This window comes from Corvus moneduloides, chromosome 5 (genome assembly GCF_009650955.1).
Source record: "Corvus moneduloides isolate bCorMon1 chromosome 5, bCorMon1.pri, whole genome shotgun sequence".
Taxonomy (NCBI): Eukaryota; Metazoa; Chordata; class Aves; order Passeriformes; family Corvidae; genus Corvus; species Corvus moneduloides.
Genome location: NC_045480.1, coordinates 26,010,928 through 26,038,428, shown reverse-complemented (window position 1 = coordinate 26,038,428; position 27,501 = coordinate 26,010,928). Strand labels below are relative to the sequence as shown.

At 40.7% G+C, this 27,501-nt stretch overlaps 1 protein-coding gene across 7 annotated transcripts in view; it reads right to left on the bottom strand.

The window, feature by feature from the left end:
* The window catches only part of GABRB1 (gamma-aminobutyric acid type A receptor subunit beta1), a 128,759-nt gene extending 102,337 nt beyond the window's left edge, over nt 1–26,422 (bottom strand). For 3 of the 7 annotated variants that reach the window (XR_004240106.1, XR_004240107.1, XM_032108835.1), the window contains exons 1-3: nt 26,291–26,418; nt 26,110–26,201; nt 25,967–26,034 (exon numbers count right to left, since the gene is read on the bottom strand). Coding sequence is in view for 4 of the 7 variants with exons in the window: in XM_032108835.1 (XP_031964726.1) it covers nt 25,967–26,034; nt 26,110–26,201; nt 26,291–26,370 (240 nt within the window). In the remaining 3 variants the exon portion in view is untranslated. Of the gene's footprint in view, nt 1–25,966; nt 26,036–26,109; nt 26,202–26,290 lie in introns of those variants that run through there. The other 4 variants (XM_032108834.1, XM_032108840.1, XM_032108841.1 and 1 more) reach the window with 4 other exon arrangements.
* Nucleotides 26,423–27,501: the final 1,079 nt, after the last annotated feature.

Sequence of the window (27,501 nt, the reverse complement as noted above, 5' to 3'; positions counted from 1 at the left end):
ATAATTTCTCTTCAATAATCTGAAAAGGTTTTTTCAGGTTGTCATAGGTTAGCAAGCATAGTCTTGGAAGTGATGTTCTTCTTACAGCTTTCTCTATGACCTGACAGAACCTATCAGCTGGCCAGTTTGAATATGGATAATTCTTTATGCCACTTAAAGTTGTGACCGCCTCTGTGATTCACACTTAAGAATAGACAAACTCCCCCCCACAGCTCTCTCTTCTTTCCAGTGCTGGGACAGGTGGCTGCAGGCCCCGTGTGGGGGCCAGCAGGCCCGGCCAGGCCCTGCTTGGGCCAGGCTGGGCTGGGCCACGGCCATCCTGGAGCCGATGGGCCCTGTTCCAGCCGTGGAACCCCCCCCACTGCCTTGCCGTGGGCAGCGGGAGCGGCTCGGCTCTCCCCACTCTCCACTGCGATAAGCCACATTCCAGCTGCAAGGCCGAGGTGAGATTAATGCTTTTCTTGCTGTGAAGAGCTGAAAACCTGAGGGAAGAGAAAGAGGAGATGCTTAAAGCTGAAAGTCTGTTGTGAAGCTATGATATATCAGAGTATCCCGTTGTAATTTCATGAAGATATGGGGTGTGGAGTGTTCAACTTGTACTTGTGAGCAAAAGCACCTGCGCTGAGATAGGCAGATGCTGACGCAGCTGTAATTTCATGAGAAGTTTGAACAGGGAGAGATGGAAGCGATGAGGACTTTTGCTCCAAACGGGAAAGGAGAAAACCTCAGTTCCTAGAGATGCTCCCAGAGATAGTCCTAAAGATGAAGATGAGGAAGACCCTTTGCTCCCAGGGAAGGAGAAGGGCTTCTGTTCTTAGAGATGAAATGCTCCCAGAGATGGGTGACGAGAACTTTTGTTTCTGAATGGCTCAACCTTAAAATTGTACCCCAAAAACCTTCAAGAGTGGACCCTCGAAAGCAATTGTGGGAAAAGCTGCAAGTCAGGGGAAGGGACTCACATCGCGAGCAGAGAGACCCCTCTTCCTAAATGGACTGAAAAAGGTATTTGGAAGTGGGCGGCTGTCTCGTTGTGATAATGTTTTCATAGCATGAGCAAGAGAGACTCCTCTTCCTAAATGGACTGAACAAGGTTATTATGGAAGTGGTAAACAGACTGAACATCTCAAGGGTTGTCTTTTTACATTGTCAGTGGGAGGAGGGAGGAAGGTGGGGGGAGGAGAAGAGTTCTGAAGGTGTGGTATGATTTTTTTTTCTTCTTTTAGGTCTGTTAATAAACTACTTTATATTCTTTCAAGTTTGGTGCCTGCTTTGCATTTCTCCTAATTCTTATCTCACAGAGGATAAACAGTAATGAGTCGTTTGGACCAAACCACTACACTAAATTGGTGTTTCCACCTGGTTAAAACCCAACCTGCTACAAGGTAGCAGAAAAAATGAGAGAACTGATGTAAAAAATAAAGCTATTTTTAAATCATTAACACCTGCAGCAAATTCTCTATTCGAATCCAAGCCTAACCCTCTAGATAGATGCTGCCTTACTGGAATTGCAGATGGAAGGATCGGTTCAGGCTCTAGGTTCTTCCGCAAATTTCTCTTTTGGAAACTGAAGTAACTCTGCTAGGATGAATCTGAGAGTGTTCTTGTTCCCTCAGAGTTAACCCTTACACTAGCCAGAAACAGTGAGTGAGAAGACCTGGGGTTAGAGGATACGCTATATGGAAATTCAAGTGTAGGAAACTTAAGCTTATTTGATATGCAAGTGCTCCTTGTTCCTTACGGATTCAGCGCAGTGAAATCATGTCTTACAAACTGCGGAGGACATGTACAATGATAGCAAACAGATTCTCCTTGTGGCAAAGCATGCTGTGTCAGGATCTGCAGTCTTCTGTTGTGAAAAGTACACGGAAGATGCAGCATGAGCTGGTTAGTATCCACCCATATACTCAGTGGGTTGCAGGTTTCGTATCAGTACAAACACAAATAAATTTACTGCCTTGAGGATAAGATAAAATAACTCACTAATTCAGACAAAATTCAGTTTCACAGCCACAAGCGTGTGGCTCTGTCAGGCAGCATCTACCTGCGTGGGTTGAAAGCAAAGGCTGAACGAGCTTCCTTTTCTGACACTTGTGTCTGTTTGTGTATTCAGTTACATCTAAAGCAGCTGCTTTCCCTGCCAGTGCTGGGCTCATGTACCCACACTGTGCCCTGCTGTCTAGAGGAATGTGAAGAGAAGGTTGCCAACTGCCTCTCCCTCCTACCAAAGCAGCTTTAGCTGTGGAGCCTTTCCCTTCAGTGGCAACATGGGCAAGCACAGCAGAACCAGGGGTGCATTGAAAGAGGAAACTGCATTCAGGGATGCTTGGGGAGAGGGCACTCGAATCAGTTGTTTTGGGAAGAGGGCCTGAACCTGGAGCAGAGTTGGGGTCACTGCTGCGAGAACTACAGGATTTCCCTCCTGTGCTTACCCTTACAAATTTCCTGTGTCCAGCAGTTGATTAGTTTAGGTAAACACTTATTTTGCTTGAGCCTTTGCCATCACTAACCACAGCTCTCAGAGCTCTGTTTTAACCTGTTCTGTCTGGGAACCACAAGCCAATAAGGAATAACTGTTATGTTCCCATATATTGCACGAGCTGGGAATCATTTTGTGATGCAGTGGAACTACTGACTTCCTGCCTTCCACTCTTTTTTAGCACGTGCAGTCACAAAGGAGCAGGATGCTGCATGTGCTCTGGTCTGCACTTCCCAGTACAACCACTCATGCAGAGCTGTCGAGTGTATTTCAGTTACAATTACCCACACCATGTATTTTGATGATGAATTTGCTACAAGACCAGAGAAAGGTAACAAATTATTTATGACTAGACAGATTCCTGTTTATAACTCTTATGGCTACTGCTGTATTGCTGCTAGATTTTAATACCTTTGAGAAGGGACTTCATATTAAGAAATTTGTCATCTGAAAAATAAAGCCTGTCTGCACATTTGGTACAGAGGGACTTCAAATATCCAGATTATCTTCTAAGCAGGCTTCTTTTATCTTTCTAGGGGGGTCTTACTTCACTATAAAAAATACTGAGAAATATACTGTTTCTCTTAATAAAAATTATCTTTATGATTTAGAGATAATTTGTTATTCTTACCTCTGCTGAAAATGTGGTCATGCAAATGTGTACTGAAAATTTGTAATACAGGTTCTTGCATAGAACTACATAGATTTCTAGACCGGGGAAGAAGCCCCCCTTGACAGGGGAGTATGTCCAGTCCTTATTCCCTGCCAAGGACCTGAAAAGAACATTTTAATTGTGAGTTTTCATACATTCCTATTTTGTAAGTTTACTGCTTAACTCCTGGGGAAAGAGAATTCTCACCAGAACTGCACATGCGAACATTTTAATCTAGTATTAGTGTGGTTTTAATATTAGGCATTTATGGAGGCAGGGCAGGACCTCAGATACACTACACCTCATGTCTTCTTGCTTCAAAACATGCAACTACTTCTACAGGAGCAACTTAGCACTGCACCAGGATAACTTTGTTCAGATCATTCCTCAAGGAGGCATGGAATCAGTTACTCTAGAACACAGAAACTGTGTTTTGCACAACTGCTCAAGCCCAAAGGGAGCCAAGTGAAAAGACAACAGTGCTGTACCTTCCTCCTCTGGGAAGAACATCTGGTTTGCATGGCCACACCATGAGCATTCAGTTAGGAAAACAACTTCTGTCTGGCTAAGTTAGGCTGAGTGAGCTGACCCTATGCTTTAATTTTGTGCATGTGAGTCTTTTGCTTCAATTCTTGGTACAGGCAACCTAAACCGCTTCTGACCCATGTCTGTACTGAAAGAGAAATGATACAGCTGTATTTCTGGATGCCAAGGTCAGATTAATAATCCCTGCTGAGTCTGGACTAATTATTTTGGGCACAGTGCTGCAAGACTGGCTTCCCTGCTTTCAGACTAAAACCAGTATCTTCATTTTGCCCTGCACGATGTGAAAATACAAGCCTGGAAAGGGATTAGCTTGATGATCATCTTGTACACTCCATCACAGGGTGACCCATCACTGTCCTGGACACCTCACATTCTCCAGGTATGCTGCAGAGTCGTTAATTCAAGGTGCCACTATAGGAGAAAGTTTCACGAAGGATGTCTGGACTTCAGATGGCTCTCTTGAAAGCTGTTTATTGCATAGGCGAAGTTACAGCATTTCAGGGAGTGGGTATCCAGAGCCAGCCCTACAGCTGCCAGCTCCAGCTGTAGGCATACCTGAAGCCCCTTTCTGTTCAAGTTACAAAGCATTTTATACTTTTCTTTGCAGAGTATCTTAACACATAACAACCAATAAGCACCATACACAACACCTTTACATTTGCCTATAGCCTATCATAGCTACTACCATCACCGTATTATAGTCATTATTATCCAATCACAAGAGTAAGCAAGTTACAATTTAAGCTTACAGTGGAAAATTCTTAGACCTTTCTTCTTGCTACACCAACATTTCTTGTTTGCCTGCGATATCTCTCTTTTTGGTAAAGACATGTTTTCTATTGACTTATGCTCTTCTTGAGACTCATTTACTTGGTGAAAAACATGTCTTTGTTTGTAGTCACATACCTTTGTCCTGCTCCTAAAAATCTCCTTGCAACTCATCTCCAACCTTCACCTTCTCAGTTACTCAGCGATCACTGTTTCAGCAAAACATCCTTTATTCTATATCAAAACTTGCTTTCATTTCTACCTCATCCCCAGCTTCTACATTCACAGACCTTTCTGCCAAGCCTACATACCTTATCAAACTTTCATCCTCCCCAACATGCCACCCCACCTACTGAATTGCACCACTACAGGCCTGACACAAAGTGCTGCTATTGAGATTTGTGCTCATGAAACAAAGAGTGGAAAGAGCAGGGAACAATGCTCTAAATTTAGTCTGTTTAGAATACCACACCACTGAGTATTCCCATCTATTTTCAAAGCTGCAATAAAGCGGCATGGCAATACTAGTAAATGTCATTAGTTCTTTGAATTAAAAGAATTACTTCCAGCCAACAATAAGAGATTAGAGCAATTCTCGTCTACTACATTAGTCATTCTTGGCAGTGTGAACATAATGAATCTGAGGAGTTTACAATACAACCATCCAACTAAAACTTGGAATATAAATTCTCAGCCTCTAATCACTTCCTTTTTGTCTCTCTTTAGTCAAGGCAGTATGATTTTTTTTTTTCAGTCAGAGTGTCATAAAGTTTCTGTTTGAAGTTTTTATTGGTTTTCAAAAATGTAGTTGATTGGTTAATGTGATTTTTTTTTTTAATAATCCTTCTTTTTTCAACACAGGTAATTTTTAAGCTTTAAGAAATTTACCTGAAACCACTTTTTTTTCAATTAATAGACTATAAATTTTCATTACCCAAATATATTGTCATACCGTCTTAACTGGGCTACGAATATTAAAGTACTGCCCTTGTTCTATTTTATTTAGAAACCTTTTCAGGAAAAGAGTATCTCAAGCATAGCAAGTGTGTTCTTTTTTCTCCCTAGTGTTTAGTTCATAGCTGTATTGATAAAAACAGCATCATAAAATAGCATCAGCATTATCTAAGCCTTTGACATGCTACAGAAGCCAGTATTTTGTTACTATAGTTCTTAAACCTGACAATGATTTCTCCGTCATTGGTACAACCTCCTGGTATAATATAAGTGGAGTTATTCTTGATTTATGTTGGAGAATTAAGTCCTGCTGAGGCTGTTACCACTAGAATGGGATTGGGAATGGGATTGGGAATTTGATTACAGCTCTTTCTATTTCTGAACTGGTCTTTGCTGTTCCTACTCTTTGTCTGGACTACAGTCCAAACACTGAATGAGTGACAGAGCTAAATCTGAAGAGATTTAGAGACTTCAAACAGGTTGAAAAAACAGTGTGCTTTGATTCTTCAAATATTTGTGCTAAATTTTGAATTATTTTTGAACAGTCATACTGAATAGAGAGAAGAGAGCAACTCCTACTTGCTCCGAAGAGATGCTGGTTAGACAGCGAGCGAATATTCTCTGACACGGTTTAACAAATTACTTCAAATGCTCTCTGACACCTTTAACAAATTACTTCAATACCTTTAAAAGGCACCTTTTAATAATCGCATCTTTGGTTATCAAAGGTATTGAAAGATGCTGATGGCTCTAATGTAGAAAAGCATGCCAAAAGATTTGATCTATGTCACAGGTTATGAGAAGATCTGTACAGATATTGAGTAAAACCATTTGTGCTTTTTACCCAATGGCAGATTTACAGACAGCTAGAAAATTCCTCAGATTTGAACACAAAGGAAACACTGAACTTAATGGCTGCACTCTGGAATGATTACTGACAGACAATATCCTGCACAGCAAAGGGGAACCCCCAGTCACAGAGTTTGTTTTATTTATTTATTTTCCTTTATGAGCTATTTGTGTTTGTTTGTACAATACTTCGCCTTGCTGGCAATCTCCAAAGGAACGCCCCTGAAAAACTGAAGTGTTAAATGTTCCTTCTGTTTCTTCTTCACAACTAACCTTCCAATACTACTGTAATGGAGAAGCAGAGTTTTTTGCAAGCTGAACAAAACGAGTGGATGAACCTACTATTTGACCAAGAACAACGTAATGGGGAAAGGAACAAAAAAAATTTACAGCAATGTAGAGACAGGGAAGCCCAGTATTCCTGAAATGTCAAAATTTACAAAAGTGATAAACAACTCTGAATCTCTTTCGTGTCCTTCCCTCCAGTCTTCATCATTATACTATATTCTGTATTTTCAGATATTCTGAACCAAACAGTAGTCTACACTGGGAGAACTTCCCAGAGAAGTTCCCAGAGGAACTAAAAGTAAATGCAAGACAACCCTGTAACTAAGTGCTGTACCAAAAGATCTTGCCCTTCTCCGTCCATGTTGGCCAGCCTCCCCTTGGTTTAATTCAGGAAGGATTTTTACTTGATATTGCTTCCAGTTGTTTTCATTCCAGAATGGATGAATAATGGAAAAGAAAATAAAAAAACAGTTGTCTCTCTGCAGCCCAGCATAGAAACAAATTATATCACTGATTTGACAAACATGTCAGACACACTCAGTGAAAACAAAATTGCTTTTTTTCTTGCTGTTCTATAATCAGTTTACAGATTACAGAAATTTATAGAAAAGACAAAACAGTTAAAGACTTGGGAGACACCATAAAACTCCCCCCCCCCCCTTTTTTTTTTTCTAACATGTGCAAGTCCAGTAGATATAGTTAGTTTAACTCTCAGGCTTATAATCAACAGGACAGAAGAAAATTTTTATGGAAAATGCATTTTTGTAGGCACTTTCTCTCATAAAATAATCCTCTTAACCACTTTTTTTCTCCCAGCTGTTTCAGCAAAAATTAATTCTCAAGTGATTAGGAGCTTGAATTACGAGCATTCAAAGAAACTCCTCCATGATCTGAAAATGCTGAAAGCAAATCAGTCACCTAAGAAAACATAAAAATACAGATGCAGAAATATATCATAGAGAGAAATAAATCCTTCTTTGTGACTCTAATTCTTATGCTGTGAAATTAATTTAGGTAATTCTTATTTTAAAATGAAATCAGAATTATCATAAAATATCATCCAGTATTTTAGTAATAAATCTGATGGATGTTGCTATAACTGGTCATGTTGAAAAGCTCAGACCTTCCGCAGAAGAAAATAATATCGCTACATAAAACAGAACAGCAACTCTACGGCTGATTTAGGAACTGAATCAGGCCATCTAGAATCACAGCCAAGGAACAGCTTTCCTTTCTAGCCCTGGTTGAGGGAAGAACACCACTGCCTTTTACATGATCCCTAACAACTTTATATATGATGTCCTTGATTACTGTCCTGTGCAGTTTCTTGTTACCAGGAAACATTTCTCTGCCTGACTCATAATTTTGACTAAATAAATGTTTAAATAACTGTGGCCAGGCATTCATACCACTTTTAGAAGTTACTTTTTTTTCAAATATCTTATTTTTAAAGGTTGTTTTGCTTGGAGAGTGCAATATACATATAGTTCTCCTGCTGCTGGTCAACTATTGTATTCCAACAGATGCAAGTACTTGTAATGGAAAGCAAGGGAAAGATTAATGGGTTTTGAAGTACTTTTTGCAACAGATTTTTGTACACTGACAATTCGTTAGCAGCAAATGCCAAGTGAAGAGGACTCCAAAGGTTCCTACAGGAAAACCAATAATACCTGTATGAAAACATGGGTAACAGAAAGAAACAATGGCTGCCACAGGTATAGGAAGAATGGTTTATAAAATCTTCAGGATAAAATTTGGATTTCTGCACTGGACTGTGTTTTCATTTACTGTTTTGTTCACCAAGGGAATTAGATATTTTCCATGGAACACTCTAAAGGGAGACAGAAACTGAGTCATAGTATTTTGATTATATAGAAACTGAATCACAGCATTTTGATTACATTTTAAAAATTTTGTATCTGTGTGTAGAAACAGTAGGAAAGCTAAATTTCACAACACTGCTTAATATCATGCTCAGTTGTTGATACTGTCTGGTTTACAAAACACTTTCTGGAGCAAGGAGGCTACAGAGTAGAGCCAGGAATTTGTTTCAGTTCCAAATATAATAACATCTGTTCACAATCATGGTAGAGCACTACAGGATTGATTGTCATCTTTGTGAAGATTTCTGTGAATTTTGCTTTTGCTCGGTCTATTTAGCAGTGAGGAGTAAAGAGACGCTTTAGATTATTCCATTCCATTTTCCAGTGTTAATGCCAAGTCCCTAGCATAACCTAGGCCTTTTGTGGACCTTTATGTTAATGATAATCACTAAATAAATAAAGGAATTTAGGAAGCATTTTTCAAGACAGTGTTTTCCCCACCGTACTTCTGCCCAAATCCTCCTACTCAAATCCCTAGTTATGCAGCTACCTGTACAAACACCTCTAGCACTGGTTATTGAAACACCAGTTCTGGTTTTTTGTCATTTGAGCTACAGCAAGGAATGAGGACAAGAGATGGGAGCCATGGGACAGCAGAATGTGGAGAGCTCTCTTTTAAAGGGAAATTTTCTTGGCCAGCTTTTCCCATCCAGCTAAATACAGACAGCAAAACATTTCAGAAAATAAAATTAAATTTAAAAAATTAAATTAAAAAGATAAAGTTAAATTACATTTTGTATTTCTCTTTAGATTATATTATGCTTGCAGATATCTAGATAGGAAAGATTTAATCTGTTAACAGAGACGGACAAAAAACCAATTGTTTTGTATTTAATTTTTAACATGTAGTCTCTTCTGAGAGATTTTATTGCTCAGAAACCATATTTTACTTTAATGAAAAATGTAATTATTTAAAAAATTTAAAAAAAAATTTGATTGTACTATGATAAATACAATACACCATCTAGTATTTGTATTTCAGTCTGGCATGCTCTAGGTACATCATTATCATATAATTACATGTTTTCTGCTGATCCTTTCTGAAATGCATTTCGCTCATCCTCTGATACACTTTTATCACTTGACTCTGTGAACTCAACTTGTCAATAAGACTGTTTGGGCATATCACGACTACAAAGAAACTGAGAAATTGCCCGTGTCTGCTATCAAGGTATTATATCACTCCCTGCTAAGGTGAGAAACATATTCTTGCCTGATGCTTATAATCCACTTCAGGGAAACACACTGCCCACCCTCACCAAACTCAGAAACATGCTGGAAAGAAGATGGTTTTGGTTTCTTTCTAAGCACTGTTCTTGACCTGGGTCTAAGGTATGCCTTGCTGTCTGGACTGAAGGCACACACACTATTTGCTTGCTTCCAGTGCCATTTTAAAATGTCAGTGTTCTCCCTGAAACCAGTTAAAGCATGGAATGCCATCTGAACAACTCTGAAAGTGCAGGCTAATTTCAGCAAGTCCGTAAGTAAACTCCAGCTGGGTATCTTCCTAGAAGATACCAGAAGTCCCCCTTCACATCTGCCATGCAGATATTCTGTTTGCTCACCTTCATGACAATGAATCAGACACCCTGTGAACTTTCAGCTTGACTGCCCTGTTGTGCATATCTTATGTGTCAGATGACACTGAATATGAAAAAAAAGCATTTGGTGATAGCCTACTGCTGCATATTCAGTGGAAAAGCCAACCCTTAGAAAATGAGCTGGATTGTTGACTCTAAAAAAATGTGTTTACTTATCTTATTGCACCATATTTTCACTCAGCCTTGCATGAAAATTCATTCTTGGCACTGACGTGGAAAGCAATATAGAAGTTGCCCATCTACTAGGATTCATAGTGTGGAAAATATACTCTCTCCAGGAATTTGATTGTTTCAGGTCTGTAATAATGCCCAGGCTGAGTGGTCAAAGCCTTTTATCTACATCCTTATCTCAAAGATGTTGGTTCCAAACTTACTTCAGTCAAGAGTACCTAGGAACTCTTTGAGAAATAATCTATGCCAGCAAAGTATCTTGAACCTGCTTACTCCCAGCTCTTTTCACAAACAAATTAATATATATCATTTTCCAGGATGATAACCAGGAAGTTGAGCAAATGCAGGAAGTCAGGTATTAAAATAAACAGGATGCAGGTACATTCAGGTAAGATTGCTTAGTTGTAAGAACAGGCATGAAAACAGAATTAATAAAATATTATTGATAGTATAAAAAACCAGTAGAGGTGTGCTGTAAGGAACAAAAATTACAGGAAAATTAGGAGATTTGGGAATAATACACGGCATTGCAATTACTTTCCATCCAACATCTGAAAAATGCTTTGTTCTGGAATGCATACATATGCAGAAGTTGGCTTTTGAAAATACAGTTTGTCTGCTTGTCCTCTTTCTTTCATCTGAATATGATTCATTCATTTCAGACTAGTTACTGCCAACTTACAATAGTGTTGGTGAGCAAGGGTTCTGATCCAACATCAATGTGTAGTGAAAAGTGTGTCTCCGAAATGGACTACTCCTATGATGTGTAATGGCTTTACACATCAGTTGTTAAGTTTTCTCAGTGATGTCTGAAAATACACCTAGGAAGCAGGAACATAGTGAAGCATGCACCTGCAGCCTACCCAAGGCAGATCCTTACACAGGCTGGTACTTGCAATGGCGTATGATGTGCTGTTTTATTAACTTGAAAGTAAGTAAAATGGCCATTGATTTTAAAGGTACTGTATCAGAGAAAAACTTGAGGAAAAAAAAAGCACTGTGGAATGTAAAACCAAGGAGACAAAATGACTCCTTTCCTTTCATGAAAGGAGCAGATACTGGGATATGTGATACAAAAGTAATCAAATGAATGGATGAGAAATAATGTCTTGGAGTCTAGGGGAACCCCCTGACTGAGATAGGGAAGGACTGCTCAACTGTGTTCTGATTTTAGCTTCTGGAGTCTTTCAGACTGGCTTGGAGTAAGAACAGTAAATACACAGTGAAGGGCAGGATTCTCCTCACTCAGTGGATGGAGTAGGTAAGATAACTTCCCTCATTTCACAATTAACACTCTTAACAAATGTATCAGGTTTTGACATGGATCTAAATATCTTGTCATTTTTAGGTCCTGTTATTCATTCAGTATCTTTAAGCAGCTATAACACTCAGTTATTGGGACTTCTTGTCAAGTGCATGAAAATTTCCAGTTGGCACACACCAGCCACATTACCTTATACCGCCTTTGATTGGTCTTTCTCAGAGAGACATGGCCAAAAGAATGAGTCCAAGAAGCAATTTTATGCACCAAACCACACTAATATCCATACAGTTTTTAGATGTCTTTAAATTACTTGTGCAACTGGTTTGGTAATGTGGTAATGCTTGAATCATGAGACTAAGAACTGCTGAGCAAAAAAAGTGCTCCTTCCTTTGAATTTAAGGAGTAACATATTATGAAGGAGGGGAAAAAAAAAATCTTTGTCAAGGTCTTCATACTGCCTAACTTTAGCCCCCTAACCTTGAAGAAATATCAGCACAGACTTTGTATGATAGGATTAATAGAGAGAGAGATTAGGATACTTCAAACAAATTGTTTAGAGGAGGGAGGAAAACTTTCCTCTTTGTCACTTCAAGCAACCTGCATTACCCCTCTGGTGAACAGACTGATAACGACTGAAGATATTTGGCACTACTGCACTCAATTCTCATTACAGCATATCAGTAGCAGTGCTTTGTAATTGAAGTAACTGACCTCCTCATCTACCCAGGAACTGAGTATCCACCTTCTTGTACCCCTCAGGGATGGCTGACTTTAAATGTGTTCCTCCCAGCGTAAGACACGACTTACCAAGAGGCCAAAGGGCTGAAACTGCAATGCAGGGTTGCTACAGACAGAGCTTTTGTCCAAGGGCGCATTGGGCCTGGCACTGACAGAACACCCAGTGAAGTAAGTGTCCACTCTAGTAACAAGAATGGCAGGCTTGGGAAGACCATTTTCATTTATCAGCCACACACTTTGCATGAGGGCTATTGTTTGTTAGGGTGCACTAAAACTCTTCCACAAACACCTAAAGAAAAATATATTTCCCACAGAGGGGAATTTCTGCTTATGCTAACTACCCTGGTAAGAGTGTGAACTGAAAAGCAGATTTGTGCCAGTCTTTATTGTTTCTCCTCCCCACACGCCAGCCTTGCAGTATCTTGCAAAAGACAGTATGATCACAAAGGGATAAAAGTGAAAATCTGCCACCTCTTTAATGATTAGCAAAGCTTTCTGCTTTTTCATGTTGTTATCATGTTCCAAAAACTGGGAGAATACTGTTCTGAAATTCAGTAAGGTTAAATAGCCTTACTAACAGAAAAATCATGCAAGTTGCTTACCTGTTCTGTTAATCACAAGAAACAGGCATTTAGTGGCATCAAACACTAAACAGAAAGAAAGAGAAAGCTTCATATTTTGATGTCTGATTCTTCTGACAAGTGACTATCATTACTGTCTTCTCCTGTGAAACCACCTGCCAACAATATATTCTTAAATATTAGAGTGAATATGTAAGCTAAATAAATAATGAATACATGAAGATTTCCCAAGCCAGAATCGTATGTGCTTTGAAAGCTAATGCTGACAAAGTAGGCATGATGCTGTGTGGTATTCAGAAACTTCTCTTTATTCTTACATTCACACTACGTTCATCTGGAAACCTACCATATTGGGCAAAGTCTACTGTGATGACTGAAGCTAAATTCACAGTTGCCTCTTGATATATCACAATATGTCATTCAGCAATACCACTGAGGAAAATGCAATTACTATGCAACATTTTGTGCTTTCTTGGGATTTCTCACTAGGTAAGTAAGAAATAAATTCCTGCCAGGAGTGCAGGAGTATTCTTGCAGAGATGTAGGAACAGACCAGCTGGGTCATAACCCACGATGCTGTGTTGAAATTACAGGTCACGGGATATATTCTTTTTTAGCTGCAGGCTGTAAACCTTTTCTTTCCACCTGAGTGTGCAGAAACTTGCTCACTGTCCAAATGAACGCTCATGCAATGCATTTAATTCCCGTAATACCCTTGTAAGGTAGAAATCTTAACAGAGAAGCAACTGAGGGCCAGAGAAATTGAAACAAACCAACCAGTCAAAAAAATCCATGTAAGGACAGAAATTTACACTTTGGTTCCACTTAACATCTCTCCCCTGAGACTCTTTCCTTCCATAAAGCAAACACCATATAACCCCTGTAGGCACTGATCTCCTGCTGAACACAAGAGTGAAATCTAAGACACTCCAGGCCTCCAAAACACTTTATGAGCATGACCCAGACACCTGAATCACTGCCTTTTCCTTTGGAAAAAGTACCTCCACTCACAGCTTTGTTCTGCCACTACAATGACTGTTGTGGAAGGAGGAAGGAAGGCATTAACACCCACAGGAGGAAGAGGCGTTAACATCCACACACTTCCCCAGTTTCAGTACAAAATTCAAAGCTCCTACTCTGGATCTATTTTTGATTTATTTTAAAGTCAAATATACAAATAAAATCAAAGGAAATTGATTGCTACCTACAAAGAACAGAAGAGAGTCCCACTTGTGACTTTTAAAACGTGCATGCCATTCTGATAATGTGGTTGTGGGTGTGAGTAAGAAAAAAGATGATGCATAGGTAGATGTTCATGTTCATTTTGTTTCCAGTGGAGCTGGCTCAGCTCCAGTGGAAACAAAGAAGACTGAGGTCTCAGATTACTGTCAGAAAGACTGACAGCTTCTTATAAGAACGTTTAAATTATACCATCACAGAATGGTTATGGCTGGAAGGGACAAGATCATCTAGTTCCAACCCCCCTGCTATGGACAGGGACAGCTTTCACTAGACCAGGTTTCTCACAGCTACATCCAACCCGGCATCAAATGCTTCCAGGGATGGGGCATCCACAACTTCTCTGGGCAACCTGTACCAGGGCCTCACCACCCTCACAGTAAGAAATCTCTTCCTAATATCTAATCTAAACCTACTCTCTTTTTGTTTAAAGCCATTAATCATTGTTCTGTCACTACATGCCCTTGTAAAAAGTCCTCCTCCATCTTTTTTGTAGGCTGCTTTAGGGACTGCAAGGCTGCAATTAGGTCACCCTGGAGTCTTCTCCTGGGGTCGAACAAACCCAATTCTCTCACCCTTTCCTCACAAGAGAGCTGCTCCATCCCTCTCATCATCTTGGTGTCCTCTTCTGGACTTGCTCCAGCAGGTCCATGTCCTTCCCGTGCTGGGACCCCAGAGGTGGATGCAGGGTTCCAGGTGGGGTCTCACCAGAGCAGAGCAGAGGGGCAGAATCCCCTCCCTGGCCCTGCTGCCCACGGTGCTCTGGATGCAGCCCAGGACACGTTTGGCTTTCTGGGCTGTGAGTGCACATGGCTGGGTCATGTCCAGCCTCTCACTCACCGGCACCCCTAAGTCCTCCTTGGCAGGGCTGCTTTGGATCTGTTCATCCCCCAGCCTGTGTTGATACTGGGGGTTGCTCCAACCTCTAATTTAAACACTAGGCTAAGATGCATGAATATAGCAGCAGAAAATTGTAAAAAAGCTGCAAGGAAAACCAAGCAGTCTGCAAGCCAAGACTCTGCAATGACAGAGAATATATTCCTGTAAGGGTAACAGACTTCTTCTTTTTCTCACTTGCTCATTTTAATTCTTTTTTGCATTTTGCTTCTCAGAGGCATCATCATAAAAATTAAGCATTTAAAAAAGTTTTTTCTTGATGTCTGTGTGTATTCAGAACAGTGTATTTTGTCTTGAATTTACAAATGTTACAGGCAGAATTTTTCCAAGAAAATGCAGTTACTGCAGGAAAGTATAATCATCTTGAATAAGGTTGGTTTGATTCATTACTGATGCATCTTCATTGATTTCAGAGGAACCTAATCAAAGAACAAGGTGAGCCAAGCACTTCAGTGCTCCACATACTCCAGAGGAGGCCTTTGGAGCTGATATTCAGTGGAAGAACAGCTAATAAATGGGAAGAATCTTTTCTCCTACCAAGATGTCAAATATATTTTTCTTCCGTAGAATTTCTACAAAAGATGACTCAAGTATTTAAACCAAAGTGTATTAGTTCAAAATTGTGTTTGGCTTACTGTTGCATAAAGTTTGTCCAGCTTCTTGCTCCAGAGTTCCTGGATATTGCAATGTGTTGTAATGATCACTTCTGTTTACTGGAAGTCACATGGAATACTGACTTCCCATTTTTTTTGGCTAAAAATTGCAAAATTATCCATACTAATGAATTTAATAGATTTGTAATGTTTTAAGTACAGAGCTCCATATTTTTTAATTCCTTTCCATAAGACTGTGCTGAATTCTTCATTACTGTAATCACTTGGATGAGAAAAAACCAGCACAACAATTGCTTTATTTCAAGTTCCTTCTAGCCCCACAAACATCCTTGGGAAAAGAAACCAAATATGTAATTCATAAAAAATGTTGACTGCACTGTAAAAGGTTATATATAGTACTATAAAAAATAATCTAAACCACGGTATTGCTGTTTCAAATCTGTTGAAAAGAATTAGCCATCTGTCATGACAGCAGCTTGACCCGATGGGCCCTGCAGAGCAGCAGTGAGATCAGCGGGGTCCTGCTGAGCCAGCAGTCCTCTCCTGCCGAGTCAGGCCCTGATGCTATTCCCTGGCACAACAGGTTGTCCCCAGCAGCGCCTCTTCCACTTACTTGTTCTCTATGATCTGGAGCACCACTGTTGCCTGGATTTCCAAACAGAAGCTGTGCAAAAGTCACTGAAACCATCAGGTTCCACAATAAACCCAGGTAATAAGCTTGCCTGAGTAATAGGTCAGAATCATCTGCCTATTATTATTTAACTTATTTTTTTTTCAAGTGTTTGTTTCCAATAAGATAGTGGCTTAACAGCTACCCTGCTGTGGGAGGAGGGCGGGAATAAGCATGACTTTTACTTCAAGAGAAGAAGTGACTTGTAAACAAATTGGGGGGGAAAAAAAAAGGAAGTTACTTTTCTCTTTCCTTCTGGGAAAGGAAACCTACTTTTAAACTGGACACCTTAATGAGCAGTGTTCCTGGATGGACCTTTGTTTTGTGTTACCTTCTGAGAGAAGAAGGCAGTTCAGGAGATGAGCTCTCATTTTAAATGCTTCTGGCTTCTGCAGATGTGAAATGAAAACACCTGAGGGCACTGAGAGCACTGCTGGCTGTTCTGCTACTCTTTGCCAGTGCTGCACTCACTCCTAATAATGAGTTGAAGAATTAATATTAATACCCTTTAAAAAGTAATTCTCAGGATATATTTAATGTCTGTTCTTTGACTAACTGGAGTGCTTACAGCTACTTTGAAGACACTAAAAGATGATAAATTCAAATCCATTGTGTTTCCTAGTGGACAGTATAACAATATTGTACACACGTCACACTGCAAAATGTCCAGAGACCAAGGGTGACAGTGCAGTATCACATCATTCATGAGAATACTTTTGACTCCTCTTGTGTCTCCTCTTACCTATTCCTCTTCTAAGGGGTTAGAGCAGTATTACTTTAAAAACATCCCTGTTCCAGTGAGAAATTGAGGAGAACAAACCCAGAGAACTACACTGGTCGGACATGGGCCATATCTCCCTATTTTGTCTCTGGCAGTGGTATTTCCCTGGTGTGATCTAAAAGGCAGAACTGTGAAAACTGCATTTAGAATTACAGGGTTCTGGGAAGGGAAAAAGGAAAGATTCACGTTATGGTAAATTTTCAGCACTGTAGGGATGAAATGGCCATTGGGATAAGACACTCCCAAAACAGGAAGAATTTTTAGCTTCATATTTGGAATTGGTTCACTGAATTGATCCAATGTAGAAATTTCCAAAGATCAACTTTCCCTGATAGACCATGTCACATTGGTGAGAAGAGTCAAGACAATGGCTGTAAGTGGTTAGTACTTCGTTATGTTTTGTCATTATATTTTCCTGATATGTGCTACTCCTTCTCATCATCTGCTCTGTACTTAACTCTGAGTTTCTACTAGGAATAACTAAAAAGAAAGAATGTATTATCTGGAATGTAAATAATCTTTAATGTATCAAAAATTCACACCCTTAGTGTGCTTCTGAAAAAGAAACTCATTTCTCTTGACAGTGGGAACTGAAAAGATCTATATTCAGAATTCATTTCCAATTGACACCAAAATGACAGTGTATTTGCTTCCTATTAGTTTAGGAATACATGGAGCATTGAACAAGTTGTGAAGACTGTCAAGCATTACAGATTTCACTCCCAGCATGTAACTGATGTTCTGAAACTTTTTTCCCCCCCAGTTGGTCCTGGTGCAGTAGCTAAAACAAACTCAGAATTTACAGGTGGATGTCAATCTCATGCTTTGTTCCCTCCATAGGAAACCAGTGACAAAGCTGCACTGCCTGTGAAATGCACTAATACAAATGAAGCCTCCGAACCTCCTCCATTTCTCTCCTTGACCAGTGGTATTATTTTGATCAGTTACTGGCTTACAAATAAACCACTGGTTAAAGAAAGGATAAATCATAATGGAAGAACACAGGATAGGAGGGTATCATTCCAGGCTTCGTTATTCTCTCATGCTGTTGAAGAGCAACAACACAGAAAATTGGAAATAAATAAAGGTTTACAAATTATATAAACTGGAGAGCTGAACTGCTCCTGCAAGCTGCTGAGTAAACTGCTGAGCTGGTGGAGCTAGTATGTACTTCATTTTAGTGGTATAAGAAATTTTATCTGTGAGCATATTCATTGAAAACATGGGACTATCAGCATCTAGTCCACCTGGATGGGACAGGAGTCCTTGGTGCACTGCAATAATGAGTACTTACAGAAGCTCCTGAGATACAGAAGCACGAACATATCTACCTGCCACTCATGTTACTTCAGTTACACTTAGGAGGCTCTTCAGGTTAAAAATATGCTGGGAAATTAACTGCACTCCTCTTTTAATATGATTAAGATCCTGCATAATATTTAGACACCGTTTATCTGTTTCAACAGTTTTAATTTTGCTAACTCTTCAGTTCTTTCTACAAGCAATTAAAAAAGACATGACTGAAATTCTTCCATCTCAGTCAAATGGATTGATGAGTTCTAATGGAGAACATTTATTCCAACTTTTAATTAAGTTTGGCAGTCTGAAATCATTAATCTTTGCTTTGAAACTATGTACTGTAATGTGAGCATTTAAAACCATACAAGCCAATCTTGTTATAAGGTGGATGTCTGAGTGATAATGCAGCTTTCTAGAAGCTACCTTTGAATCTTTTAAATTACCTTTCTGTTACATCATCTTTCCTTGGTTCGTGACATGAACCATTAAGGATTTGCCCCAGCAGAGGATGCAACCAACCTCAGTGTTACACTGCTTTGGCCAAAAGCAACCTTTTAATCCTGAAAGGTTACTGTAAAAGTTGATAGGCAAGAAATCTGGTCTACATATTCCATCCCACGTAAATCTTAATACAAAGTTACTGCTTAAAGAATCAAACACACCGCATTACCTGGTGTTATTCTGCTGGATTATCCAGTGACTCTTACGACCAATTTCCTTGTGAACATATTTGCAGTAGTTTAGCCTTTGGGGTGGAAATAATTTCATTCTAATATGTTTTTTGGAGCACTACCACAGTTACAGGCATTTTTTAACATGAGAGAATTCTACAAGGATGATAGTGCATACCTTGAGATCCTGTGTTCTCTTTCTAGAAGAAAATAAGGAGTCTCAAAGAGCATTAAAGTATAAAATCTTCAGGTAGCCATCTTGGACGTTTTCACCACCTGCCAGAAGACCTTATAGTTGTTTTTTCAGCCTTTACTGATGCTTTGAAGTACAGCACACTTAAGATGGATGGGAGATGAGAAACCATAGAGAATTCTCCCAAGCAGCTGCTGTTCGGAATACCGTGATCAACAAAACACATCAGCTGCGGATACTTCTAAATGAAGGCAATCTCTGGCTTTGATTTAACAGTTTCAGCTGTTGTCAGAGTACTCGGCATCCTATGAACACAAACAGGTCTTTCTGGTAACAGCTACTGAGGTTGTTACTGTTCCTCCACTGAGGTTCCTCCATCTGACAGTACGAGTGTTCCCTCTCTTGGTTGCACAGCTTCAGCTCCAGGTCTGTATTGAGCTGCAGTTGGTAGATGATTATTATGGCCTAGAGGAGGTATGGAACTTTTCAGACAATAGAGTACAAAGTAAAGCTGATTAAAAAAAAAAAGACTAAGTTCTGCAGACATTTGAAATGTATGCTTTGAATTTCCTTATGAAGAAAAATGCTTAGTTTGGAACATTCTGATATTCTCTTTCAGAAGTCAGATGTAAAATCCAAAATCAGAAGTAAAAGGGAAATGCAGTTGTGGAAAACGTGAAAGCTTTTCATTAAGCACTTACCCTGTCCTGTGCACAAGAAGAGAAACATGAAATTTAATTTTATGGATTTCTTTTTCTTTTTTTTGAAAGAAGTTAATTTTGGGGAATGGGTCTCCTGGTGTTAATCGTTGACTATTTGGGACTGTGAATGTTTCAAAAGGTTTTTACCACTGAACTGTGGGACTTGTGCACATTAACAGATCAGCTGGATGTTTCCAGCAGTCACAGCACAGCCATGTTGTTTGATGCAGGTGCACAAACAGGCAGGGCTGGGGAAATCCTTTCATCTTCCCTTCCATACAACTAAAAAGCCTATCTCTTTGCAGGCATACCCCTTATTTAGTGAAATCCTACATACCTTGAACTGGGTGCTAAAACTTCCACTACAAAAGGGCAGAGTGTCACCCCTCTAATTTCACAGGCACCACTGTGATACGATTGATTAACCGTAGATTGTGGGAGTCAGGAGAGTTGCACTTGTGGGGAACCGTGAGTTTAACATTAGACAAAAAAAATATGTATTTTCTAAAGGGCATTCATAGCTAGTTTGTTTAAGCCTTGAAATCAGAAGAGTACTGTGCCTGTCAGCCTAAAAAGAAAATCTGGACTACAGTTTATATCAGCCCTGAAGCTGGCCTCAAGTTTGTTCGACATTTGAAAAATTAAGATGCATCTGATTTCTGGATCATATGAAGCAACATTTACATTACTGCTTTACAATTTTTGCCTATTCATCAATTTTTTTGAAGGAATGCTTATTCTTGTCAAATGAAAAACAATCCAAGAAAACATCCACTAAGAGTGACACAGTCGTTTAACCTCAAGCTGCCCATTTCTACATTCATTCCATGTTTCACTCTTTATAATATAATTACTCCTGTTTGGAATAGGCAGTGATGAAATGATCTGGCCTTTATGTATTATTACTTGATTAGTTTTTCTGTATTTGCTGAAAAAAAAAAATCGGTTACTGAACATTCCTATTAAAGTGCTTTTGCATGTCCTCCATGCTCTTTAGGATAGTTGCCATATAACAAAAAAGTATTTCTCCTTTCTTCTTCTGCACTACAGCTAAGTAAATTTTCATTAATAACTATTAAGCTTTATGACTTTTCAGAAAAAAAAAAATCAGTTTAATCTGTATGAATATCTTCAGGTAAATATATTTAGACCAAGGACCATTTATTATCATTTGTGTTGCCACACTGGCTGGGGCTAAAGGAATTTTTGACGTTTTAGTTCTATATGAACAAGACTTGTGATTACAAAAAATGGGACTTGGCTGCTCTGATGCAGAGAGCCAATTTGGTTCCCCAGGATTTATTTCTGATGTCGAGATTCACAACAGCCGCCATGCTAAATTCTCAGATACTTAATCAAGACAGGAAGGAGGAATAAGATGCGTGAAACTCTGGCTATGTTAGTAAATACAGCTTAAGTCTTTCTCAATCTGCAGTACACACACATACATAATATATACATACATTTTTATGCAGTTGGCTTTTTAAATTATCAACTTTACCAAAAGGATACAAAAAGTGAGTGGTTTAAGCTAAATTAAATTCTTTCTGGGGCAAAAAGATGTTACCCAGCAGGTTGGGATGTTGACAGCATAAAAGATATACAAATTCTCAGCAAGATTTGTGGCTTATTTGGGAGATCACATAAATATAAAAGGCTTGAATACAAGTTTAGAGAAGCTAAAGAATAATACGTTCTTTCCATGTTTTCTTTAACTTCTTTTTGCTGGGACATGAAACCTTCAGTCTGCAATCACAGAAACTACATCATCAGTGTGAAATCAGTATGGTAGGTCAGGAATAGTGTTCCAAATATAAAATAGAGGTCTTTTTTCTTTTTTTTTTTTTTTTCCTCTTTGGTGTCTTTTTTAACTACTCTATAAAAGGTTCTTTATCATATGCACTGTTTTTTTTAAACTTTAGGACATGTACATGACATCTTTTGCCTACTATAAAGGTTTGACCACCTTTTTTTCAGTAAGGAACACATTTTAGAGAAAATGACATCATACATCATGATTTTTTTGAGAGTCCAGCTACTCCTCTCGATTGTTTCCTAGTAGACAGAGCAATACATTATTTGTTTGTTTGCCCTGAAGCATGACACTAATTACTGCCAATCATTCTACCCATGTTTATTCTTGATATACAAGCAGCACCTTCTGCTAACCACATAAAGGCATCAGAGTAAACCAGACATCACAGCAGCTTAACAATCTAGTAATAGCATGGTTCTTAATGAACTCTATATTTATGTAAACTTCTATTATACTTAAGGAACTCTGTCATGAATGAAAGTTAGCTGAATGGTCATTAACTGAGACAAGGAGAAGGGTCACCTTGTACCTTTGTAAGGGAATGCTTGCAGTTGCTGTAGCAAGGCTGTGAAAATCAGATGGAAAACTAAACTAAAACTTATATATCACAGTATATTAGGGAGAAAGCATGGTTAGAACTGGGCAGTGCTCACTAGGATGTTTATATTCTACTTCTCCTGCTTGTTTGATGCATGACAAGCTCTTCAGTTGCAAAAATCAACATAAGACAACATCTCTGATGTCAAATGGGAGAGTCGTAAGAATAGATGCTTCAATTAATTATTCCTTAGAAGTTAATATGGCAGCTCACCACAGTATTATTGAACTACCAAGCAGCTATAAAACAATGCTATTTAATGAGCTGAGGAGATGAGGACTGAGTGCTAACAGAGAAAAACCAGAACAGAGAAAAACAAGACTGTGTAAGTCTTGGTTCATTAACTGAGTATAGTATTTCACAATAGTCTAGTAGATTAGAACAAGCCACTATGACCAGCCAAGCTGCTTGAACAGACACTTACTGGTGCTCACAGAATTCAAAATAATTCTATTGCCTATATCTGTGGCAGGGCATATCAACCCTCTCCCCACCACAGGTGGCCAGTGCAGACAGGAGAGATAACCCAGGCAGGCAAGGCCCAACAAGTATCATCTCCTGGCACCAAAAGGTCTGCCATCTTAACAGATGTGGGAAGAGATAAAACATAGGTGACCAAAAGGCCTGTTTTTACACTATAAAAGTACTACAGTTTATTACAGAGGCAGAAGTCTCCTACACACACCCTGAGAAGCCTTCTACCCAGATGCCCTGAAGGCATGCAAGACTTCTGCCCAGAGCCTGGACACAGATTCTGTGGTTACTTTCCTAGGAATTGACGGAAAGGATTTCCATATGTACTCCATCAGGAACTGGATGGTAAGAATCACTGGATCGTAAGTTATATTATTTCCTCACTAGCTGTAAAATAAATAGGTACCTTTAATCCTGTGTGTATAATACTATTTGCCTCTTTTTGTCTTAATCCTGTGTAGTAATAGTCTGTCTTAAGTCTTATGCCTGTTAGTTTTGTGTCTATTAAATAAATAATTCATTCTATACTAGATAGAATCAGCCATTATTAAAGAACTTACAAATGAGAGTGGGTCTTGAGGTGCTGGCCACCCCAACAATGTGACTGCCTACTGCCAGAGGCCTGGGCAAAAGGCAGGGACTTACTTAAACCCACATCATCCATTCATAACAATATTTCAACTTTTTACCCAAGAACTAGATTTACTTGGACATACAAATCAGCCTGTTGACATGGCAGACAGTCTACAGCCACGACCATATCTCAGCCAGCACACCAAAGGAGAACACCTCCTTCACTGCCTTTCTCTCTCTATACATATATATAATTTTTACTCTCATTTATACATTTATACTGGAACACAAAATTTAACTCTGTGGCCACCATGACTGGGGATATGTGTCTCCGTCACTCTGGATATAAGGCTTCATGTTCCTGTGGAAAGCCAAGAGATAAGACAACTCCCTCCAATAGAGATAGGGTGAGACTGACTGAACTCTGGGGGATCCAACCAGACCCTCTTGCCAGGAGGACTTCACATAATGAGAGTGTTGCTCTCCCGGCTACTATCCCAGTTTCCTTCAGCAACAAAACTGCCCTATAGCTGAAGGATGCTATAAATAACGATCTTCTGAAAAACATTTCTGGCTCTGAAGCCACAGAACAGTAGCTCTTTTTTTAAGAAATCTAAAAGACACAGTTTAAAAGAAGATGAATGACTTGCATATGACTGCATCAAGCATCTCAAGGCTGTGATTTCTCAGAAATAAAAAAAAAGTACTAGAACAAAATATTATTTTACTAGGTAAAAAAACCTTTTCTTAAGCCAAGATATCGACTCCCTTGTTTTTGCAATGATGGATGAAATTACTGATCATTGTCCAAAACCAGGCAGACAGTCTCTAGCAACACAGAACACTCTAGATACAGGTATGTACAGGTAGTACTTGTGATATGGGAAAGCCATCTCAAACTGATTCAGAATGTTTTGCCTTCAGGAATGGACTATGGCTACAGCTACAACTGGTTGCTTCCTTCTGCTGTGAGATGTGGCATTTTATGAAATGAAAACATTTTCTTACTTTTTGACCAGCTTTAGTCAAGCTGCCCCCCTACACACAGAGATTATTCAAAGAATCCATCTTGCATATAACTTTTCTTTCCCAGAGGCTGTGCAAGTGTTAGAATGGAGAAGAAAGTTTTGACAGGTACAGGATGCAACTAAGAAATGCTGTGAGCTGGTGCAATGCAATTAATGCCCTGTGAGATTGCCATTGGAAACTGTCACATCCACTCCCCTACAGATTAACAGTATTTCAGATGTTGAGACTTTACAAGGTAAATTCTGGACTTTTCAGAAAAGGTATTTTGGTGTTTGCTCTGTTCAGCTTTTTCCGGGTGAAATTCCATTACAGGGTAGTAGAAATAGTTTGGAATTGGAGTAGATTTGTTCTTTGACTATTTTGATAAGGTCTATGTTCTGTTTACTCTGCCCTATCTGTGTGGTCTGTACCATGTTCCTCCCTAAAAGTACAACACAGCAATAGGAACACCAGGAGCTGAAACTTGCAAAATGTTTTTGTGTGGCATTAGCAGTCTGTAGAGCTTGGTATGCTACACACAACCTGACAAATTTTGTTTCCTCCCCACTCTACCATGCATATTCATAAGCAAATATAACAGTTACACAGAAACAGAAGCTGTGATATATATATAAAAAAAAAATGGAAAAAAACTAAGTATGAAAACAAAACAAAAAAAAATCTATGAAGAGATTGTTTTAATGACTGCTATTAACTAATATACCAACAAAGAAATCCCCACTCTTGGGTAAATTACTTTGAATGGGCAAATATCACCTAGTGAAATAAACTGCTAATCAGGATGGAAATGTAAGGTTCCTAAGCTTCTTTTAACTAAAAAGGTGTTCCCCTATGTACAGAAAGCATCTTAGATTCATGCGAAATCAAACATAAGCAAGTGAGAGCAAAATGCCCATGACACTGACTAATTCAACATGATTTTGTGTAACGTTCAAACTTGCAACTGATTTATTGTTTTCTTCTGGGAAAAAGCTGTCAAATGAGGCAGGCACTGAAGAGTCACATTTTTGCTCTTTAAGCCTGCTTGTCTATTAGCATTCCTTCCTGCAGGAGAAATGAAATCAAATGCAGTATGTTTCACACCTGTAGCTACGAGACTTCTGATTTTGATAGCTGGAAACATCCTTATGTACTTATTCTACAGTGTTTTTCTCCTTCTACAAGAAAGAGAGCGTTTTCTAGAACTCCTTTTTCTCTTTACACCTTTTGCTCAAGGCTACTAGTGTGCAAAATGAACTAACTCTTTAAATAACTTAAAATGAAAACATGCACATCTGGCCATCTGCTGCTACAGCTCAAGAAACTCCAGCGTTTCCGACAGCAGCTGCTGACTACGCAAAGGGCAAACCAGAGCAAGCGAGACCCAGAACCTCAAACCTGCAGCAGGTGCTCTGACCAAGGCAGGGAGCTCTTCCTAAGTGCCACCGCAGGCATGCCAACACCATCTTAAAAACGCAAATAACTTTTCCTAGCAACTGCGACGTGCTCGGTTATTTCGTGGCGATCGCTGCGGCTCGGTACGCGCACCCCCGCGCAGCCGGGCTCCCGGCAGGTTGCAGCGCGGGCCTCGGGGCTCCGGCAGCCCCCGCACGGGCAGGGAGGCGCTGGGGCTCCACCGCCCCGGCCCGAGGCTCACTCACCATGTTTACCTCCGAGACCACGTCGATGCTGGCGATCTCTATCCGCATGCCCACATCCACGGGCGGACCTGCGGAGGGAGCGGGAGGCGGCGTTAGCGGACCTCGGGGAGCCGGGGCGCGGGTCGGGGCCGCGGGCGCCTTACCTCCGAAGTCGGGGCGGAGGCGGATGTCGTAGCCTTGGAGCAGCCTGTCCACAGTCTCCTTCACGTAGGACATGTTGCTGGGCCCGTCGGCGCTACGGGAAGAAGCACAAGCGGGTTAGGGAGGCGGCCGGGCGATCCCGCGCCCGCCTCCCTCCCTCCGTCCGCACCCGGCGGCGCTCACCTGCGCGCCGCGCACGCCACGGCCAGCGCCAGCGGCAGCAGCAGCGCCCACGGGCCGGTCCGCCTCGCCGCCGCCCCCATCCCGGCCGCCGCCTCACGGGGGACGAGCCGCGAACTGGAACTTGGTGCTGAGCGGCGAGGAGAAACAATTCCCGAGAGCGAGACGCATGCGCGCAGCGGAGCGCCGCGGCCCCGGGGCGCCCCTCTGCCCGCCCCGGCCGCCCGGGCCCGGCGGGACCGCGCCCCGGGGCGCCGAGGGCGCGGGGGGCCGAGGGCGCGGCGCCGCAACAGGTGCCTCGGGAGCGCTGAGGGCGGCGGGGCCTCGCGGGTGGCGGGGCACAGCGGGACCCAGAGCCCCGGGCTGCCGTGGGGAAGGGGCTGCCACCGCCGGGCGCGCCCCCCGCCGCTGGAGCGCCGGCTTCCCGGCAAGAGACGGTGAATAATTGCTGAGGGCGCTTCGCTTATCCCCTCGATGGAATGTTAGCCATAAAGTGAAAGGGGAATGGCAAATCCGAGAGAAATGGCACGTTTTGGCGCAGGTAGCGTTTTGCCCAGCGGCGGAGGCTCGAGGAGGCGGCCGTCCCGCGGAGCGCTCGGCGCTCCCGCAGCCGGCTGGCGGCGGAGGCTGCCCCGCAGCAGTGCCCGCAGTGCCCCGCGCGGGAGGTCGCCGCTGAATTTTAGTTGCAATTTTTTAACCAATGTAATTGATCTTGCGTTTATAACGCGATTTTCTTTTTTTAAAACACTCTCGGAATGGATGCTCTAACGTAACCTGACCTCTCTTGAGCATTATTACACAGTGACTGATCGGAGCCCTGTGTGCAGTTTATGGCTTTGCCGGTGCCGCTCGCTTTCACTGCACCGTAGCGCAGCAGAAATAACATTTATCCCTTTCAGGTTCAACGCATCTCAACTGTGCGCAGCATAGTCCTGCGTGCGGTGCCCTTGGGATACGTATTGGATGCTTTTGAGGCTACTACAGCGTCAAGCGCACTTGTTTCTGAGAAGTGGCAGACTTTTGGTGATGGTTTTTGTAGCTGAAATATGCCATGATATTTGAAAATTTGATGGAATATTGATAGTTTGTGACCCACATTCTAGTCGTAATTTTGAGCATTTTTTGGAACAATTTTTTGAATAATGCATTTTTCTATGAAAATTTGTCACTCTTGGAGAAGGAGCACATGCTTCCTGAGAGATGGGAGTCTTTCA